General features: G+C 45.9%; 1 protein-coding gene across 1 annotated transcript in view; it reads right to left on the bottom strand.

Annotated features, from left to right (window-relative positions):
- AGAP1 (ArfGAP with GTPase domain, ankyrin repeat and PH domain 1) overlaps positions 1 to 22,023 on the bottom strand; it is a 434,418-nt gene that overhangs the window by 207,863 nt on the left and 204,532 nt on the right. Inside the window, 1 exon segment of the mRNA XM_037850014.1 lies at positions 11,888 to 11,992. Within this exon segment, the coding sequence (XP_037705942.1) occupies positions 11,888 to 11,992 (105 nt within the window).

Below are 22,023 nucleotides of genomic sequence, written 5' to 3'. Positions count from 1 at the left end.
AAGCCAGATGCACGCACATCCTATTCACGGGGGAAAGCGTGGGGAAGACGGTCAAGTGCTCGCCCCGATAGGTTTCCCCAAAGCCTGCGAGGAGGACGGCAGAAAGGTGCGGTGGGAGCAGCTGGCCCCGTCGGAGTCCGGGAGAGCTTCCTGTGGAGGGAGGGTGGTGGAACCAACAGTGAAGGGTGGAAAACACAAGGCCAGGAGCCACAGAGAAGCTCCGGACGGGAGGACACCTCCAGCACTGAAGCCCACCAATCAGGAAGCAAAATCACAAGATGATAAATACCATTTACTGAGAGCCTTCCAGGGCATATTTCATCAACACCTGTGTATTCCATTCATGGAATCCTCACCCCAGTCCTCCGACAGAGGGTTTGATACTTGCATTTATTCACTGAGGAAACAGAGGCTCTGAGGGGTGCAAGAACTTTGTCCAGGGTCAATCAGGTTTGAACCTGGCTGTCACTCAAGCTCCAGCTAGTGGAAGCCATCCCACTGCTAAACACCAAGAGCAATCGGCAAGGATGCTCATACATGCTCCCGCCACAGGGAGAGTACCATGAGGTCAGGTCACACCCAATAAGGACAAGAGACAGGACTCTGTAAACCTCTGTCTCAGCTGACCACCTGGAAAGAAATCAAAGCATTGGCAAACAGAGATGTGAGCAGCAAGAGAGCTTAGCTGCAGCATTCAGGCAGCTGGAAAGTTTGGAGGGGCTGCTGGCAATACAGCAGGCTGGTGAGCATTCCAGTTTAGGCAAAAAATAATTTCACACAAGGAAGTCAACGTAAGATGACATCAGTAGCAGAGAGAGGAACTGGAAAACAACAACTGAGCCCCAGGCCTACATATTAAATTGTCTTCTTCCAACAATTAAGATGTGTTCTAGACAGCATTTTTTCACTTATTAGGATTCAAAATTATTTATTTCTACCCTCTGTAAAAATGCGACTCCCCTGTCTGGGTAATCAAATTGGTTACTGTTTCCTTGAAGACTTGTCCTACATAAAAAGAAAGGAGAGTGGGCAGGTTTCTAACGAGCTGTAGGTAAGCTTAGTGCAGGAGAAATCACTCTTGAAGGGCCATGTCACAGATATCCTTAATCTGAAAATGAGCTATGCTTACGCAGCAGTGCCCTACGACACGCAGTGCGGGACACTGGGAGTTAGCCAGGGACTCCCATGTGCTCGAGATCATCAGTCGGTCAACGACCCAAAGGTTCTACGTCTGGAATCGGGGGTTTGCGATTGTCAATTTAACCGTCTAGATTGGAACTGGTGTCGACTTCTGCAGTGTTCTGGGGAAACCAATGAAGTGTTTTCTAAGTGCAGCTGAATGTTCACAACCGCAAGAAACTTGAGGTCTACTTTACAGCAGATGTGTGGAGCCAGCGGAGGGGACTGTTCACAGATTGTTACTGAATCCTCAGATAAAATATCCTTATTTCATGTGAGCCTTCTGTGTATTTAAAATGACAATTACCAGTAGCAGGTTGAGTCGAGAGTTCTCATAAAACAGCTTTCTTCCTTTTTTCCTTGAAGTATTTCTTTAGAAAGGAATACCTACTTTGGAATCATCTCAGATCTTGTTATTGTTCATCAGTCAAGAAGTGGATTTTGTGTCTGATTTTGAAAATGGCAATTCCTGGAATCTGCATTCTGATGACAGCTGAGAAGTTCAAGTTTGACTCTATTTACTTGGGGGGAAAAGCAACCCTTGACGATGCACAGAACGAAAGGCTTTGTGTGCAGCAGGAGGGTATAAGCCCCTTGATTAGAAATGGATCTGTCTCGCAATCAACATCCTTTAGGATGGAAAGTCCCAGCTCTGTATGTCAGGGAGAAATGACAGAGCCGCAGTAGCCTTCAACTTGGGCAATACACAGAATGGGAAACAAATATAAGAGGCAGATTATAAAAAGCGTGAGCAACTCAGGCACATGAGGATGGAAGGGGAGGTTGGTGCCCACTGCCAAACGACCTTCCAAAGAAGCCTTGAAGGGGGCTGGGGCCTGGACACAAGGAGAGCCTTCCCAGGGAGGGCACCCTGGAGTCCTTGGCTCGACCACGCGGCCCTGAGCTAATTCTTATGGGTCCACTTAGAAATCTGGCTGCACACAGCTTTGTCAGCAGGAGTTTCGGGGGCTCTGGCTGCTCTCTCGACATGTAAGATGGATAGGTGGTCACACTGAACTGTGACGCCCCGAGGTCAAAGTTCTTTCTCATTCTCCCCTCAATTTTTCTATCAAGGTGGCCCCTAAGGCTCAATTTAAATCCACAGAGAAAAGGAATCTAAGGTTCTTAGGGCAAGCGTCCTTACTCCAATCTGATGAGATAGTAACACAGAGCTCCCTCCACACAGTTATGCAAGCAGGGTTTTTTACAGACCTTGCAGACGTACAATTGCTCAGAGAAACAAAAATGTGGGACCACTGGGCAGCAGCAGAAGCCAACACAAGTGCTTTTACTATTTCAATCTCATTCAAATGGTCTGGGCTGTGTTTGCAAAACGCCAAGTAAAGATAACGGAGAGAAGCTAGTCAGTCTGGTGCCAGGTGACCAACCTGTCCCGGGTCGCTTGGAATGCTCCTAGTTTTAGCCCTGAAAGTCCTGCACTCAGGGAACGCCCTTGGTCCTGGGCAAACCAGGACACTGGTCACCCTTCCTGGGGCATCCACAATCCCAAAGCAACTTCATTGTTTTAGTTGGGCTTTCCATTGTTTATCTAAACTGGATTAGGTATTTTATTTAATAACAGCGTCTTAGGAAGGAAAGGTGAATCCGATGAACCAGGCTCTCCAGGTCCCAGTCTTAGACTTGCCACCTAACCAATGCTACTCGGCAGTTTCAACCTCAGGGATGGTTTCTCCTTGGAAGTCCAGCTAGTTCTGTGTTGCCTCCGTTTGTTCAAGTTTCTGATGACAATTTCAGCACCGCACACTTTTAAGAATCCCAATGACATTAGAAGATAATATCATTCAACCTCCCACCCAGTGAATTAATTCTTTCTCCAGGTTTCTAGAACAGAAACCTTCCAGCCAGTTTCTCAATGTCCACCTTAAGATGTATGCCTTGGAAGAGAATGAGGCCGGAGCGGCCTGCAGTGTATGACCCGGAAGCTCTGCAGACGGGCTCCAACTTCCGGAAAGGCTGCGCCACCCATGTCCCCCTAAACCAGCTGCTGGACATACCCTAGCAGGAACGATGGTGTGGCTGTGGTATCTTCCCCACCCCCCTTTCTGGCCACTGTGCTCTCTGTACCCCTAAAGTGCTGAGCTACCAGCCCCCCACCCCTTGCCTCCGCTGGGCACACAGTTTGGGGACCACTGCTGCTCAGGGGCATCTCAGTGGGGAAAAGGAGCAATTCCACCTAGGGCTGCAGGCACCCCCCCCCCCTTTATTCACAGTGGAAGCAGCCGCCGTGAGGGGCTCCTTTCCTTTGTGGAAGAGCTGAAGCGGGTTGGGAGGGATGGCAGTGGGTGAAGACTGCACAGAGCCCAGGGAGAGAAGACCTGGGGGCAGGAGGAATCGCTAATATAAACTTCTAGGGAACTCTCCCTGTCCAGCAGGGGCTCTCCTTTGTCCCCACTTTTTTCTGTGGAATCCAGGGAAACCATCAGGTATCTTATGACCCAGTCACTCACAGGCAGTGCCATTCCACTGCTTACAAAAAGAGCTTCTCTCCTAAGAAACTGTTCAGGGTTTCCAGGGATGGCTCACTTCTCCACAACAGGGAATCCACCTGGGGCACGAAGGCTCCCACTCACCCAGTCTCCGTGGTCCCGGGAAAGCCAGAGGCCCGGGCTAAGGCAAGGGCAGAAGGCAGCTGAGCTGCCTGCCCGAGGGGCACAAGGACTGGTGCCTCCAAAACAACCTCAGGAATTGAGTTTGGGGCTCAGGGCAAAAAACAAACAAACAAACAAACAAACAAAAAAAACACACACACACAAAAAACCCCAGAAAGACACTTGTACTAAGGACAGTGGCACAAAAGTAGCCGCATACAAATCTCAGGAAGAAGATGAGACCAGGGGAAAGCGGGAGGACAGAGGAAAGGGAGAGGAAGTGACTGGGCCTGACGGGAAGTGACACCCCGGGGGCCACTCTCCAGCCACAGTCCCTTGCTGATCTTCGGCGGGGCCCTGGGTGAGGCGGGCAGTCTAGGGAGACCGACGCTCAGTAGCTCCCACGGCAGCCGACAAGTGGGAAACGTGTGGGATTGAACTTGTGGTTCAAGTCCAAATGACGATCTTGCACATAAATACTTCCACGGACACTTGTGCTATTAGAAACCACATCTGTTTTCCTGAGGCCTATAACTGACCTCATCTGAGAAATCTTTTGTGGAGGTCATCTGGCAAAGACATGTAAAAATACTTTAAACAAGTTTTTATAAAGTTTAGGAAATGGCCACCTTCTGCTTCCACAGGGCAGGAAAAGAATTAAAACAACAACCCACTACTGGTGAGGCATCTTTTCCAAGCAAATGCATTAGAAAGCAGATACTGCTGAGGAATTCAGGGGCCAAGGAGGGCAACACAATAAGGCTGGTGGTGCAGGAAGGGGCTCGATCGGGCAGCTCTGTCCTGCAGGCAGCGAACGCTGGGCCCCTGCTGGCCTGTCTGCCCAGGGAGCACAGCTTCATCTGGGGCTTTAATCTCATTAACTCAGGCAGGAGCACGGAGAACAGCCCTGGGGAGGAGAGCTGCCTTACAGGCCATGTTCCCCAACACAGGCAATGACCAGACCCTGGCCAACACCCCCCGAGCATCCAGTAGTTCCACCTCTAGGGTCTGATCTGGAAGAACAGACAAGTAATTCTGAGATCCCTCTGACTTTCAGGGAAGGACTCCTAATGAAGGGTAATGATAACCAAGTGGAAGGTGGACAGTGATGGAGTCGGGGTCCAGCCCGACGGGGACCGTGAGCCGTGCACAGGTAGACAGGAGGCAGACGTCTGTGCTGGCACCAAGAAAGTGAGACAGCGATGAGCAACCGCTGGTTGCCACGGCGCTGCTGCTGCTGCAGGGTCCCCGCTGGGAATCTGAGCCTTCCTGGTTGACATCTCCTCAAGCCTAGTGCTTTCCAACCCCTGGCCTCCACCCCATGAGGGAACTACAAGACATCCTACCCCAAAAGAAGTATGCTGCTCTTCTTTCTGGTATATGAATTTCAAAAGCAACATAAGCCAGAGGTATTCACACCAGGAGCTGGCACAGGTATCCCACTATTGATAAACGTTTACGTCTTTGTTTATAGAAAGTTCCATTAAAGATATTGCATGAAATGCACTGGACCCACCCAATCAAGATGGTGAGAGATGCTTCAGGGTTATGACCCTTGACAGAGGCTTTGAGCAACAAGAACAGGCAGAAACACCTTTCAAGAAGCTCCAGAAAACAGTTAAAGGACTGCAGTGACAGGGTGAGTCTGGAATCAAGAAAAAGGCTACTTAAAAGTGGTGGGAATGGTGCTGGTGGTGGGGAGGTTAGGGGTAATCAGGGGGGACAACGGGTATGGGATGGTTTGGGTTTTCTTTTTTAAAATATTTTTTCCCTTTATTCTGGAGTAATGAAAATGTTTGAAAATTGATCGTGGCGATGAATGCACAACTACACGATGATACTGTGAGCAGCTTATTGAATACTTTGGATGGATTATATGGTGTGTGAGTACATCTCAATAAGGTTGTATTTAAAAAAAAAAAAAAAGCAGTGGGGTTCTGTGGCACTCTGGCTGGCCCCTCTCCCCACCCCTCACGGGCAAGTTCTGGGAAAGGTGTTTGTTTTTCTGTTTTCCTTCTTCTTCTTTTTTTTTTTTTTTTAAATTAGTTCCTGGCAGTCATGGAAAGCTCTGCCATGACACTACTGGATACAGTGTAAGGAAGAGACACCTCAGAGACTAAATTCCAGTGGCAACACATTAAAATATCAAAAATGTCTAGGTTTCAACAAATGATTTTGAAACACATAAAACAAACAAAAAAAGGGAAGCAACGGCCCAGGCAAAGGAGAAGATTAAAGCATTAGAAACCACCAATGAGAAAGACTACATTTGGAACATACCAAAAAACACACAAAAAATTCCCTCCGAGGTGTTTGATAGCCGACTGGAGCTGGCAGAAGAAAGAATCAGAGAATGTGAAGATAAGACAACTGAAATCACCCAGTCTGAGGAGCAAAAGAAGGAAAGAATGAGGTGCCCGAGGAACCTGTGGGACACCATCCAGTGTACCAATATATGCATTCTGGAGTCCCAGAGGGCAAAGAGAGAGAGAGAAAGGGACAGAGAGAATATTGAAAGAGACAATGGCTACTTCCCAAATATAACCAAAGACACGGATATACACGTCCAACACGCTCAATGAACTCCAAACAGGAGAAACCCAAAGAGACCCATGCCGTGGCATATCATCAAACTATCGAATGCCAAAGATATAGAGAGACTTCTGAAAGCTGCACAAGAGAAACAACATGTCACACACCAGGGAGTCTCAATATGATTAAGTGCCAATTTCTCATCAGAAACCATGAAAGCAAGAAGGCAGTGGAATGATAAGGGCTAAAAACAAAAAACTGCCAAGAAAGAATTCTATATCCAGCAAAATTACCTTTCAAAAATGAGGGAGAGATTAAGACATTCTCAGAAAAACAACTGCTGAGGGACTTTGTCACCAGTAAACTGGCCCTATAAGAGATGCTAAAGAGAGTTCTGCAGGTTGAAAGGAAAGGACAATAGACAATAGATTGAAGCTGCATGAACAAATACGGATCTCCAGTGAAGGTAGTGACATGGATAAATATAAACACCAGTACTGCTGTCTTTATGGTCTCTAATTCCCCTTTTACTTCCTACAGGATGTAAAAGGCAAATGCATAAGGAGTATTGCTATATCAGTGGTCTGGGACTCAAAACATATAAACACGTAATTTTTGACAAGAACTACATAAAAGTGGGGGGTGAAGAGGTATAGGAATGGAGTTTATGTATATTATTGAAGGTAAATTGGTATCCAAGGAAACAGGATTGTTATAGGTAAGTTTAATCCCCATCGTAACTACAATGTAAATATTACAAAATATGCAAATTCATAGACAGAAATTAGAGTACAGGTTGCCAGGGGCAGGGGCAGGAGAAAGGGGGAGTTAATACATAATGAGTGTAGGGTTTCTGTTTGGGGAGATGGGAACGTTTTAGTGATGGAAGGTGGTGAGAACACCACAATATACTGAATGTGATTAATCCTACTGAATGGTATGCTTGGAAGTGGTTGAGATGGAAAAGTTTATGTGGTATATATATTCCTGCAATTAAAAAAGAGAAAGAGTGAAGAGACAATGACAAGCGAATGCAACACGTGATCCTGGATGGAACTAACAAAGGAGGAGAAAAGACTCAAAAGGATACAATTGAGATGTATGAACAAATTAGAATATAGAATGTAAGCCTTGTATCAACGTCAAATTTCTTGAACTTGATAACTGCACTTAAAGTGGTTACATAAGCGAATACCCTTGAGCTTCGGAAATGGACATAGAAGTGTTTATGTGTTCAAGGACGATGATGTGTGCATCCTGCTCTCAGATGTTTAGAAAACAGAGATACACAGATGAGGGAGGAATGGATGGATGGATGATGGATGGACAGATGGACAGACTGATGGACAGACACACAGAAAGAAAGAATTATACAGCAAATGTGACACAATGTTAAAATTGGTGGATCTGGGTATCTGGGGGGTAGGTGTATGCTGGAGTTCTCTTTATGGGGCCTGTATTATTTTATTTTTGTAACTGTCCTCTAAGTTAAATGTAAAAAATATATATACATCTCAGGTGGTTTTGCCCTGTTCCTGCCCTTGCTCGGTAAAGAGTAACGGGCTGTGGACCACCCTTTACCCGAGGTCATTGCAGACCCCTGCTCCACATTTTCCTACAGAACCTGGGCCCCAACCCAACTCTGAGGGAAAAGTTGGGTGAGAATAGCCTTGCCTATCAGTAGCATTTGCCTGTAGCACAAAAAAGGGAACTATTTTGGCCCACTCACATTCTGATGACTTGCAGTAAGTCTGGAGAAGCTGGACACAGGCCCTTTTAAAGGCAGCAGCTCCAGTTTTCAGATAGCTCAGCTTTGCCAGGGTGAGCTACGGGAGGGTCTACCCATATGTGGCTAGGAACCGGCTAATGCCATCAGTTATGACTCGAAACCCAAAGCCACCAGTTTTGGCAACTATTCCCCAATATCTAAGTACTTATGTCATCAACATGGGTGGCTCTTTCTGCCACAACACATCTTGGAAATACACCGAGGAAATGGATATTACAGTGTAGTGGGTGCTGAACTGAGATCATTTGGTTCTATCACCTTTCACAATTTTCTGGACTAAAATAATGGGGCCATTCTCTATGGTGTGGACCTTTGGGACTTGAATTAGCAATGCATCTGTATGTTTGAAGGATCCCAAATTTCCTGAAGGAAGCAAAGTCTGGATTCTACCCATGGTATCCCTTGAGTGACTCTTCTCCCCTTAGACAGAAGAAAGCTGGACTCACTCAGCCCCTGGAGATTGGCAGTTCCCTGACAACTTAGAATAGAGGACATCCACTCCAGGGACCTGCCAAGAATGAACCTGGTACTCAGGTCCCTCCCAACTTTTATCCAAAACTTGATTGTGAAAATAAAATGAATGAGAGGTTATTACACTGAAGGTCATGCCATTTCTCCATGCTCCAGTAATTGAAATCCACGGCTGGATTAAGCCCCTCTCTAAGGGAACCAGGGACCTTCATCAAGAACGTTTGTTCTCAGGAGACTTGCACCAACTGAACTGCACTGAGAATGGCCCTGGCTCCTCCGTGGCATACAGGTAAATGACAGAGATGCACTGTGCCCCTTTTCTGAACTCAAATAATACCCATGCACACTTACAAGGGAGCAGGAAAGATGCAACTGGCAAATGCTGAGGGACATCCCGAGAAAGCACTGACTGTGATGATCTTAGCAAGATGCTGGGCTGAGAAGCAGACGCCAGCCTCTGTACAGAAATGCCCCCCCCACCCCCGCCGCAAAAAGAAGCCAGGGTCCTATGGCTGAGTCTGGGCTCAGCAGGTGAGTGTATGTTGACCTGAAATGTACCACCCATCGGAGCTTACCTTTTACAGGTGAGTCCTAGCAAGAAGGATATTCGGATTGCATTCTCTAAGTAACAAAAAGCAACTGGGCCAATAATGAGACCTCTCTGCAGAGTCTTAGGAAGCAATGTTAGTCAGCAGAAGGACAGCCTCCATTGCTGACAAAACAGCTTTGGGGAGAGAAAGAGGTGACGGCCCAGCTTTGAGGATCTGGGACAGGAGCTGGGTGGGGAGGGGCTGCAGAACCAGGGAGACCCAGAAGGGTCAGGGCTAGAAAGGCCGGGGCCCAGTCACAGGTGGGCCTCCTGGGACAGGTCTTCTCTCTGCTTGCGAAGCCACCTGGTGAACCGAACTCAAACTATTCTCAAAACAGCCTGAAACAAACAGACAAAGGTATCCAGTGTTCTTTTTTACTTCAATTGCTCTTTTTCACTCTAATTATTATTCTTGTTATTCTTGTGTGTGTGCTAATGAAGGTGTCAGGGATTGATTTGGGTGATGAATGTACAACTATGTAATGGTACTGTGAACAATCGAAAGTACGATTTGTTTTGTATGACTGCGTGGTATACGAATATATCTCAATAAAATGAAGATTAAAAAAAAAAAAAAAAGACATAATGCTGAGCAAAATAAGCCAGGCACAAAAAGGGAGATATTGTATGTTACCACTAATGTGAATTCTGTGAAAAATGTACAATGTTTTATACTGTAGAATGTAGGGGACCTAGAGATACCAATTAGTGGAGGGGGAATGATAATCTAATAAGAACAGACAAACTATGGAGGGTAATCTCAATGTTATGGGAATGCTCAGGAATGATTATGGTTTGTAAACTTTCTTGGATATAGTAAGATCAAGTTGGAAGCAATAGAGTTATTTTAGGTTTTTTTTTTCTCTTATTCCTTTGTTTTCTTAGGGGTTGTTAATTTTCTTGGGGTATGGAAGGAACATGTTGGAAGCAATGTAGTTATTTTAGATTATTTGTTTTTCTTACTCCTCTGTTTGGACATGGTTTATTAATTTTCTTGGGGTATGGTAGGAACATATTGGAAGCAAAGTAGTTATTTTAGGTTATTTGTTTTCCTTAATCCATTGCTTTGTTTGAAATGTTGTGGGGTTTTTTTGGTTGTTGTTTGCCTGTTTGTTTTTAATTTTTTGATAAACAAAGTTAAAAAATTGAAAAAAAATCAGTAGAAAAATGGGAGTAAAAACTAAATGACAAATAGGGTGGGATGGGGGGATGGTTTGGGTATTCTTTTTTCACTTTTATTTTTTATTCTTATTCTGATTCTTTCTGATGTAAGGAAAATGTTCAGAAATAGATTGTGGTGATGAACACATAACTATATGATCATACTGTGAACAGTTGATTGTATACCATGGATGACTGTATGGTTTGTGAATATATTTCAGTAAAACTGAATTAAAAACAAAACAAAACAAAACAAAAAAAAAACAGCCTGGCAGTTAGCGGAGCAGCGATTTCCTCAATCCGAGGACCAACACATACCCCAACAGCCTACTTCATGGTACAACATGGGAAGATTCCCACTAAGACCAGAAACAAGTCAAAGCTGCCTCATAAAATGACACAGTCAAGGGAGGAAAAGGGGCTGTTCGCCCTGACAGGCAAATTAAACAACAAGGACAGTACGTATTATTATCAGAAAACTTTTTAAGTAAAGTGCTTGTGGGAATCAGGGAAAAAACCCTCTCATATGCTACCAAGATAAACTGGGACAACTTCTCCAGGAAATAATTTGGCAACATATATCAAAAGCCATAAAAGCAGCGCTATTCTTCAATCAGGAAGCCCCCTTGTAGGAATTTATCCTGGGGAAACAGATGAATGAACAGAGATGCAAACAGAGGGGCGTTGACGAGAGTTACTTATAATATCCTATATGCTTGTTTCTAGTTTCTTGAAAGTGGACATGTATCCCCTGTGTAATTTGTTGAAATTTTAAAAGTTTCTTCAACATTAAAAGCCTAACTCAACACAGCGAGATCACTGAATTGCTGGCTAATACTATACTATACAGATTTCTCTAAATCAAGACAGATTAGCATCATGCAAGATGCATGGGACGTGCAGTTATAGAACTATAATTAACAGCAGTCTTCAGATTTTTATCGAGCCTTCTAAAATAATTAGCTGTGTGTAGAGTATTCACATGTCTTCTTCCCAATCCCAAGAATAAAGCTAATTTGGTTTTTCAAGCTGTGTTACATAAATCACAAACACCAGTTTTACTTAAATGTAGAGAAAAGTTTCTCTGGCCTTATGAACTGGCATGTATTCTTATTTTACAGTAAAAACTGGGTCCTGAATTGCATTTAACTTGCTTTTGTTCTTGGCTGCTCAAAGATGAGTCCTGGGTTCAAATGTAATTGCAACTCTTTTTCTAGATTTCCCTCTAGAAGTACTCTTTCCTCCTTTCTCTTTTACCACTTGCTCCTGTGTTTTTATCTTCATCGAAAATTTTACTTTGTCTATGGCTTTTATTGAAATTCTCTGTAGAGTTAATGAGACCCAGAGATTGACTATGAGGGAGGGGACAAGAGAAAAAGACATATGGGCTTATGGAGCATGAGGGACAGTGGTATTTATCTCATGATAGAGCAGGAGACCAGACACCACTTCAACTTCAAACGGAGACGAGGGCCTGGCCGCCGGTGGATGAGACTCTCCGGAGCTCACACCGGGGCCCTGCGCTGCCTAGCTGCTCCGGGGGTGCGGGGTACTCACATGCAAGCTTGGATGGTAGGTCAGCACGCCGTTGTCACACAGGGTCACGTACTTCTTCTTCCACTCCTTGTTCAGTGATTTGCCGCTTCGCTTCAGCAGCACACCCTGCAAGGAGAAAGGCAAAGGGTAACATCTCATGTAAACTAAAGAAAAAAATAGGCACACAGGTAAGTTTTTAAACTTTGTAAACTTTGATCTTTCCTGTCTTACAAAGGAAATTACATTTATTTTTAGATTGATAATTTCTTCTTTCTCCCTTTTAAATACTATATATACATTATATTTTTCCTTTTTGCTAACAAAAAATATATACACTATAAATACAGTGTGTGTATATATATATCTCCTTCCTTTTAAATACTATATATATATTTTCCTTTTTTCTAACAAACTTCCTTTCATGTGTATGTGCACGTAGAACAGAACTTTGTGATACTGGTGAATGAGAAAAGATGTGCTGTTAGCCAATAAATATAACACAAACAATCATGATATGCTGTATCAGACATTTTCTGTAACTAAGTGATAAGCTTTTATGGAATACCTACAGGCATAATGCTTTCAAGAAAGAAATCTAAATTTCTTTGTCTAAAAATAATACATTGTCTGTATGCTTACTTTATTTGCAAATAAGAGCATTTTATTTTACAGTTTCTTTCATTTTAGATTTTTTATTTATTAAAATGGAAATTGCAATTTGGAAACTTCAGCAACAGTATTTAATAGATGAAACATGTGTATTTACTTTAATTCATTTTTTATTAAATTTGATTAGGAATTCTTGAAACCATTTAGAAATTGAAACCAACACACTTTTAAAAAAAATTATGAGGTTGTAGATTTACAGAAAAATTACGCAAAAAATACAGAGTTCCCATATGCCCTTCTCATTATTAACTCCCTGCATTAATGGGGTATCTTGGTTACAACTGGTGAGAGAATACTATTATAGTTGTATAGTCCATGGTTTACATTAAGGCTCACTGTTTGTGTTGTATAGTCTATGGGTTTTTAAAAAATTTTTATTCTAGTAACCTACATACAACCTAAAATTTCCCTTTTTGGTCACATTCAAATATATTTAATTCAGTGCTGTTAATTATGTTTACAATGTTGTGTTACTATCACCACCATCCGTTACCAAAATTTTTCCATCACCCCAAACAGAAACTCTGAACAAATGAAGCATTAACTCCCCATTGCCTATCTCTTTCCCAGCCCCTGGTAAACTATATTCTAGATACTGACTCTATGAGTTTGCTTATTCTAATCATTTCTTATCATTGAGATCATATACTATTAGAAAGTGTGTTTAATCCAGTCTTGCTTAGATGACTGATGAGCAACTATTCTTGTTTTAACTTCCAGTTCCCAGCAGGCCCTCCACCTCCTGTGCAAGCCTCCCTGGGCTAAGAGGACCTGAGGCTCACCCTGAGCTCCAAGGGGCCCCAGCCCCTATCTCACCTTCTCTCTCCCCATCCTGGGTGTTCATGTCCTCCCAGCTCGGGTCATCTCAACTTAAACTACATGTTCTTTAACTGTCTCACTCCCTTACCCCAGTCTTCCAACTCTTGTCCTCTTAGAATAAGGCAAATGGAAGTCTCCTTACTCTCGCTGTCCATTAATAAACTGACATGATCCAAATTATGCTCAAGAAAGCGTTAAGACTAATGTTACTTCACTAATTCACCTGGAGTGAGGGTGAAGGGAAGTTCTAAGTATAGGACAGAGACACTACGGAGAACCAGGGCTGCCCAGAAGTCCCCTCCGGAACCTTCCCAGCCTCCACCTCCCTCATAATTCTGCTATCCACCAAGAACCACGAGATAGGAAAAACTTAAAAAAGCATTTTTTATGCTACATAATTGAGGTTGAGTCCCAATTAGCTACCAATACTGTGACTTACTATTTTTTATTTACTCAAACGGTACGGAATTTCACCAATATAATGGATTATGAGCCAGCTTGGGACTCTGACCACCTTTAAATGTTCCTGCTGTGGGAAGATACTTCAAAGTTTGAAATGAACTTTTGGAAGATAATTTCTTTGAAACACGTGGCATCATACCTTGATGTGTCAACATCTAAACCAACATAAACCAATAGGGGATTAAGACCAGCAAACAGACTCAAGCCCCCAGGACAAAGGGACCTGGCTACGGCGAGGACAGCGGGGGGCGGCAGGCGCCAGCGGGGAGGCAGTAATAAATACAAGCAAAAGCTTAAAATCAGTACACTTTCTTCCCCAGTGGGATTCCCAAGATTTTAAAACTTAGCATAACAAAACTTCAAACAAGTTCTCCTACGGGTTCCCATTTTTCCATCACCCATTTCAGACGCAATTTCCACAACGGCCAGGGCCGGCGGTCAGTGTGCTGTCACTGGAGGATGAGAGCCGCGCAGGGGCTTTAGAAAGCTTTGTCCCTCCCCACTCAAGCAAAACCCGAGCCCGAGCCCGCGGCTTCACACCCCTGCGGCTCAGCACAGACGGACTGACAAACTCCTCTGGCTGTCTTGCCTTACAACTCATAATTACCCTCCCCCCAGTAAGGACCCCAAAGGCTTATTTACTAGGGAAAAAAGGGAGGTATTCCAATTAGGAAGTGATGTGAAGAGATGACTTCATCATTCTCTGGGGAACTAAATTAGATGGATTTATTCTGGTGTTAGGAAAACTTAATCTCTTGGTAAAACAAAACCCAAATCTTGGCAAGCCTATTCAAATCCTGTTGCTCCTTGCAGGATAACCTGGGATTACAAGGTATTATTCAAATGCTGCAAGTGGGCCAGCCTGAGAACACCCTGGCATCTGAGGGCCATACTGCTGCCCCCCGCCCCCGCCCCCCAACAGACATGACTGCCAGAGCCCGTGAGCCACTTGCTCCCCGTGCCCCACCTCACACGTGCACCCAAGTCCAGGGACTGGCCACACTCGCCCAGCTGCCAGTTGGGTGCACTTCTCTTTGGATGACCTGAGCACAAATCCACACTCCTATTTTTTAAACAAAGTTGGGTTCACTTTCTCAGCTACTTCCCATAAGCAACAGGTCAACATCGACAAAGTTATCCTGGGTGCTTTGCTACAGATGACGACTCTGGGGCCACAGCGGTGTTTCAGTCTCCCAGGCTGCTTAAAGCAGATATGTGAAATGGTTTGGCTTGAACATGGGAATTTATCAGATTACAGTTTTGAGGCCAAGAACATGTCAAAATCAAGGCATCATCAAGGAGATGCTTTTTTCCTGAAGACCGGCTGCCGGCGATCCTTGGCTCCTCTGTCACATGGCGAGGCGCATGGTGGTATCTGCTGGTCTCTCCCTTCTCTTGAGGGTTTCATTGCTTTCAGCTCCTAGCTTCTACGGCTTTCTCTCTTTTTGCCTAGATTTCATTCTCTTATTTAAAAACTCCAGTAAGGGGATTAAGAAGCAGCCTGATTGAAGTGGGCCACGCCTAACTGAAGCAGCCTCATCACAAGGTCCTTCCTACAATGGGCCCACACCCACAGGAATGGGTTAGAGTTAAGAACGTGTTTTCTGGGGTACACACAGCTCCAGACCACCACAGCAACAGGGTAGCTTGTTAGCTGCGGGGAGGCGTCAGGACCAGGCACCCTGCCCTCCGGATCCTGCCACCACACAGGCTGCTGGATTCCTGAGCTCCCACTTGGGGGCCGTGACCTGTTCCCGAGGTCAAACCTCTGGGTGTCCGCTGTCCACAGGGACTGCCTGACTGGACACCTTCAGTCCTGCCGTGACCAGGTCGGTTGTTCAGAGTCCCTCAGGCAGGTCTGCTGTACCCTCGATAACCCGGGTGCCCTCCTTGAGGGACGGCAAGTGGGACACCAGGCGAGGAAGTGTGCGGTGATGGGAATGCACTCCATTGTGTCCAGAGGCTGTTCTCCACCCCCTAGGGAATTCCGATTAGGAGTCAAGGGCCCTTCCTGGAGAGGAGTCCCACTGAAAGGCCCTGAGCACAGGCACTTGCTCCCGAAAGCCCTCTGAAATGTGTTCATAATTAAGCGTGGAGTCAGCGTTGCACACTCCACACAGCTCGGGCAAGAACACTACCCTTTAGATTTTCTAAAATATGCTGCATATGGATCCAGTGGCCAGATTCAAACAGGATCCAGGAGCAGCCCGGGAATGGCCCTAAACAGTAGGGTCTTTGGGGGGGGTGGGGCGGGATGAGCAGAGGGAGCAGCACATGGAAGCAAATCTCCACCCTACTGAGAAGCTGCTGGGTTGGCTGCGGCTTTTGCAGAGTGGAGGTGGGACTACGGGCAACAGATCAAACATCTTTTGCTGTAATCCACAGCGCATGTGCCTGCTGGCAAGATGCATGCAAGCTTCACATTTGTGACTTCTGGCCGTGAGCCACGGGTGCTGTCGGGGCCACCCTGCCCCCCCACCATGAGGCAGGTGCATGTCCTTCTTAGGCTCTGCTATCAGACACCCCCAGAACAGGTAGCAGGTGTGGGGTGCGGCTGCACGTACCAACATGCTTCTCAGGTTTCCATGGTGCCCTCTCCAAGCAAACCCTGCTGGTTTCTTTCCTCCACGTTTCCTCAGGGACCTGACAACACCTGAAGGTCTACACCTGCCACAGGTGACACGGGGATCTCCAGCTGGAAATGAGGTGGAGGTCGCCTGACGTGTGTCAGGACAGATGATGCTGGAGGCTGGGGCTGGGGACAGACTGACGCAGGACTCAGAGACTGAAGCCAGCATCAAGAGAGCAGGGCCTGCCGATGCGGAGTGTGACCCCTTTTTACTTTAAATCACACTGGAAGCCTTGGTTATCGTTTTCTCATCAGAAACAGAATCATAACCCCATTCATCTAAGGATTAATAAAATTTCTCTGAGAATCATAAAAATAATAATGTAATGTTTTAACAGGTTGACCAGGTCATTCTCCTTCTTCTAAGACATAAATGAAAGTGTTTTAAATATTTGTGAAATCATATAAATTATTAGTTAAAAAGCATTGTGTGCATTTTAGGAAAACAATAAACAAACGTATTTGCCATTTCTAAAGAGTACATGTAGTAATGAAGCGAATGCAGAGAAAGCATTTTATACTTCTATTTTGGATGAGAAAATTATCTGTAATGTTAGATCCTAACTTGGGAAACGGGATCAAAATACAGTGATGAAATCTTGGCGATGAGTCTGACATATAAAAACTACTTTCTGAGGAAACTAACATTTGTTCCATAATATGGTAAGACTTAACTCTCATTAACTTAATCCCTGTCAAAATATATACAAATAATATGTTCAGTATTTAAAATGAAATAAAAAGAAATTACCAGTTGAATAAAAATTTACAAGTCCCTAGTGCAATTAAAATGTATTTTAGAAGATGTTTTTGTCTGATTAGTTGTCATAACCAGAAAGCCATAACAATAACTGCACGCAGTGCTGAGCAGCGAGATGTGTGTGTGTCCACAGCGAACACACAAGTAAACAGGCGGCTCCACCTGTTGGTCTCCTGAGGACCCCTAGGAAAAGGTGGCTGGACCCCCGAGGCAGTGCCCTTCTAGGAAAGCTCCGGGAGCAGGGGAGCTCAGCGCCGGCTCTCCTCCCGCAAGCTGCCGCCTTCAGACAACCCTGGGTCTTTAGCCTCAAGTCCTCGAGGTGCCAGGTGGTGCCCAGGACACCAGCTGTGCACTGTGTGTCACTGACAGCCCCGTATCACAGGCGCCTCCACAGAAGAGCACACGCCTGTCACTGTTCAAAAGCCTGCCCGGCCCTCAGAGGCCCTGGGGAGGACAGACCCGAACTCGGGTCTCAGCCTCGGCCAACGTCCCGTGACCTTGGGATGCTGCTTCCCGTGGGGTTGGTCCCCCGCTGAGGCAGGAAGCCAACGCCTGCACCTCGGTGGGCTTTCAGACTAAGGCCTCATGAACCAAAAGGGCGTGTTGACCCCATGCTTTGAAAATATCAGCTGTTTTTATTGACAGTGTTGCCGATACCAGGCATTCTGGAAATTAAAAACAAGTGCGATGAGTTGCTCTATAGTTCTTTGATAAAGAGGTGGGGCAAGGCCATGCAACGAGGGTGAAAGGGACCCGAACTATAAAGTCATAAAACCAAGGGTGTCCTTAGCAGAGAGGGCGGCTGGAGGAGTGTGGGTCACGTGGCCCCTCGGAGGACCCCCTCCCCCTCAAACTCAAGCCCCAGGCCTCCAGTTTCCATCTTTAAGGATTCAGCCTTCAGCAAGTTCAGTTTCTTCTTTGGCTCCAAGTTTGGAACAGATGTTCCTAAAGTTTCCTTCCATTTTACAAGCCTGTTACTCTTTTGATAGAAACTCTGGACTATGGTACTGACATGTTGTCGTGCATCTGTTAGTAAGCATCTTTTTTGTTCGTTTTGTTTTCCTGGGCTGAAATCTCACTTTCGGCAGAACACTCCTGTTAGTAGGCATCTTAAGACAAATTATCTAAGCTCACCCCTTCTGCCTTGACCCAGGAAAACACACACATGCCCATCTTGGTTCCAGGGGACATTATCTTTGTAATGAATTGCATACTTTGACTTCTTCATTTCGTATTCACATTTCCAAATTCTCTTGAAATTTCCAGGGTAGATGTGACTCCAATAAATCCTAACCAGGGGCTGGGGGTGGGGTGAGGAGCAGGTGATCCCAGTAAGGCCACTGCATCTTGGCCACACACCCCGCCCCACCCAAGCCCACCTACTGCCAGGACTCCCAGATGCTTGCAAATGACCTTCAAGTTCCTAGAGGTACAGAGAAGCCCCTAGGCTGATGAAAGCAACTCTGGCCCCAACCCTCAGTGCCCCGCCCCCCACCATGTCCGTCAGGAAGACCCAGGTGTCGGCAGCTGTGTCTGAGAAGCTGCTGTCTCCAGGTGAGGGACCTTCTCGCACCTCCCACCAGCTTCTCGAGTTCAGGTGAGAATGTGGCTCTGGGCTGACATCAGCTGCCCCCCGATGCAGAAGCAGGTAACGAGGACTGGACAACAGCCGTGTTCCCTCCCTTACCCCCCACCAATACACTGTCCCACAGCTGGGCCACTGGGAACCCACCTTGTTACAGACATCAGCCTTCTACAGACGTGGACTCCTTGAAGGGCCAACCCCCAGCAAAGGCCAAGAGCCCCCAGCTGTGACGTCAGTGCCTACACAGTCCATCTCTGACCCCCAATGTCCACTGCTGCACCCACAATCTCAACCCTTTAAAAGTTGGCCGAAAATATGGGGAAAGACAAGAAAATGGTATATTTTCTCATTATAAACAATAAAAAGACCCTCTATCCTCAAAATTATGATTAGCTAGGAGCTATGTGATGAGTTCAAGTATGCGTCTAGAGCTTTCATGGCAGCAAGTGAGAAGGATTTCTGTAATCACAGATTCAATTGGACTACAAATGAGAAACTCATGAAATAGCTTCTATGGACTAAAAACAGGTTTTCTCTCTTGCTTTTTATTTTTTTGCTTAAATCAATCCTGAACACTGATTTTTTAAGAGTAAAATTTGTACCAAGTGAGAACCACAGAATTTCAGAGTTTAAAGAGATGCCAGAAGTTAAACCCTTCAGTCCTGAATCTGCTACAACAATAACTTTTGCTTGATTTCTTCTAGGGATCAGCCAGTCTTTGCTTGAGCATCCCCCCAGACTGCCCCCCCCAGGGGTCTGGACAGCTAGAGTTGCTTGGACGTTTTTCCTTGTAACGAGCCCACTGTCCACTTCCCTCCAGGGGACAATCCTGGCTTTAACTCTGGAGTCATGCGAGCAGGTGGAAGTGCTCCGTCTTCCTCTGCCAGGGCTGCAGAACCACACGCGGTCTGGCTTATATGACGGGACTCTATTTACTGTCTTGTGGTTCTGGAGGCTAGATGTCCACCATCAGCGTCTCAACAGGCCGTGCTTTCTCCTGGAACCTGCAGCTGTCCGGTGCTGGCTTGCTGCACACAGCTCCCGGGGCTCCTCCACCCTGTGGCAGTCAGCCCCACACTCTGGCTCCTTCTGTCTTCTGGTTCCTACTGGCTTCCGGCTTCCACTCACCGACTGCATCTGAACTTCCTTTGCTTAAAGGACTACAGTCAGATGGATCAAGGTTACTTGATCCAATTTGGCCTCATTTAACCAGGACCTCTGTGAACCTAGCTTCTGCTACTAGAGCTGAAGAAAAACAAGTTCCTTAAACTTCTCCATTCCATTCTCCTGTGTCCCAGGGCATAATAGTTTGATTGTGTCGGCACAAATATGGGTTTGAAGCTCTACCAATAAAGAAATGGATTTCCCTGCTTTTTTTTGTTCAATGGCAAAAACATCTCTGATCACTTCAAGTTAAGCAAATTTATAAAAGCTTGATTCTGTTCATTCATGTCTAGGTGCAGGAAGAAAGCTAAGTAGAGTATTTTGTTCCGTTTTTTGTTTTGTTTTTGTCTTATTTTCTACCATGTTGAAACTGCTAACCTGTTTTATGGCTTTATGGTTATGGTCAGGGTCAGGCCCTCAAACACAGGGGCAAAGATGCAGGGGCAGATGACCTCACAAATGGCCAATCTGTTTTGATGACCAAGACTGTTTTTCTTTTTTTACCAAGCTGCCAGGCCTACTCCTGACACGCCCATATCCCCCGTCCCTTCCTCATTCTGACTACCTTGGAACTAGTCTTGCAGCTATGGGACTGCAGAGAAAAACAGCTCTTAACTAATAATACCTTAACTAATAACATCTTTGAAGCAACTATTTACTAATGGGTTTACACCCAGAGGACGGGGGTTTGAAGTGGGGCGTGTCTTCTCTGGGGGGCGTGCATCAACCCCCAACACTCTCCTCCACCTGACTGCTCTCAGTGGCCAAGGAGGGTCCATGAGGCCCAACAGAGAATTCATGCAGCTGAAAAAACCAAGCCCCTTTTAGTCTCAGACCCTTCCCACGGTTAAAGGTTCCAGTTACTCTGCTGCCGTGGGACTCTCCTCAGAACACACTCGGCACCCCCGAAACTGTAGCAGCTAAACAAAAACCACAGCCCCAAGGTAGAGAGTGAGCCCATCACCCCCCTTCAGGACAAAACACCTCTACCGATGCAACCAGGAATCCCTTTAGCTTCCCGACAGCCCTCCCTGGTCTGAGCCCCTTAGGCTGGGCCTCCTGTGTTTCTGAAAGAGCCCAGCTCTTACATCCTGAACCCACGTGCTTCTCTACGCCAAGCACCAAGACAAGGAAAAGCCCTAAGAACAGTCCATCTTAAACTTTTAAAGGACGTGAGGGCAAGATCCCGCCAGCCAGAAGATGACAGAGGCCGGAGGGCTGTCTGCTGGAGACACGTGAACAGACAGTTCCCACCCCAAAGTGCAAGTGGCCTCTCTGATTCTAAGTCTCTTTGATTCCATGTGACAACTCAAGGCAAAACAACGCGGCAAAATGTCAAAATGCATCCTCCATCTGTCTTTCAGATGCACTTTTGTACACATAAAAACCATCTCAGACTAAGACTGCCTCTCGCTGACCAGTTATCACCATGTGGACATCAATCACAGCTTATGTTTTTTTGATTCTCATGTGCCTTAAGCAGTTGTTTCAAAAAAACTTATTTCAAAACACTTCTGTTGGGCTTAGTCTGGGAGACACCGTCCTCACCACTAACCCACTTGGAGCCAGTCACTGCGCTTATCCCCCTGCACACAGCAGGACACTGAGGCCCAGACAGGCTGCATAACTTGCCCAACTCCCACACCCAGTAGAGGCGCCAGCATACGAAGGTGTCTCCCACGGACCATGCTTTGTGGCATTCCCACATAGGCTCCGGCTAACCAACAGAACCAGATGCTATCCATGAAACTATACTGTATCACAGTCCTAAGAATGCCTGGCAGCCTCCGCTCTGGGGGCTGTGACAGACAAGCCGGCCCTGTTGGCCCTGTCCGTGGTCCTGAACCACGGAATGATGACTAAAAGCAAAACAATCACATTAAACCACTAAGTTTTGGGGTGGACTCTTCTGCGGCAACAGATAATGGCAACAGAACTGACACCCAGAGATAGAGTTCTGCTGTCAAAAAATCCAAAACATGTGGCACCAGCTCTGGAACCGGCAGCTGGCCGAGGCTGGGAGGACTTCCAGGGATGTGCTCCCTGAGCTGGGCAAATGGGACTGAATT

Source organism: Choloepus didactylus, chromosome 9 (assembly GCF_015220235.1).
Source record: "Choloepus didactylus isolate mChoDid1 chromosome 9, mChoDid1.pri, whole genome shotgun sequence".
Lineage (NCBI taxonomy): Eukaryota > Metazoa > Chordata > Mammalia > Pilosa > Megalonychidae > Choloepus > Choloepus didactylus.
Note: the sequence above shows the minus strand (reverse complement) of the source record. Positions and strands in the feature narration are given on the sequence as shown.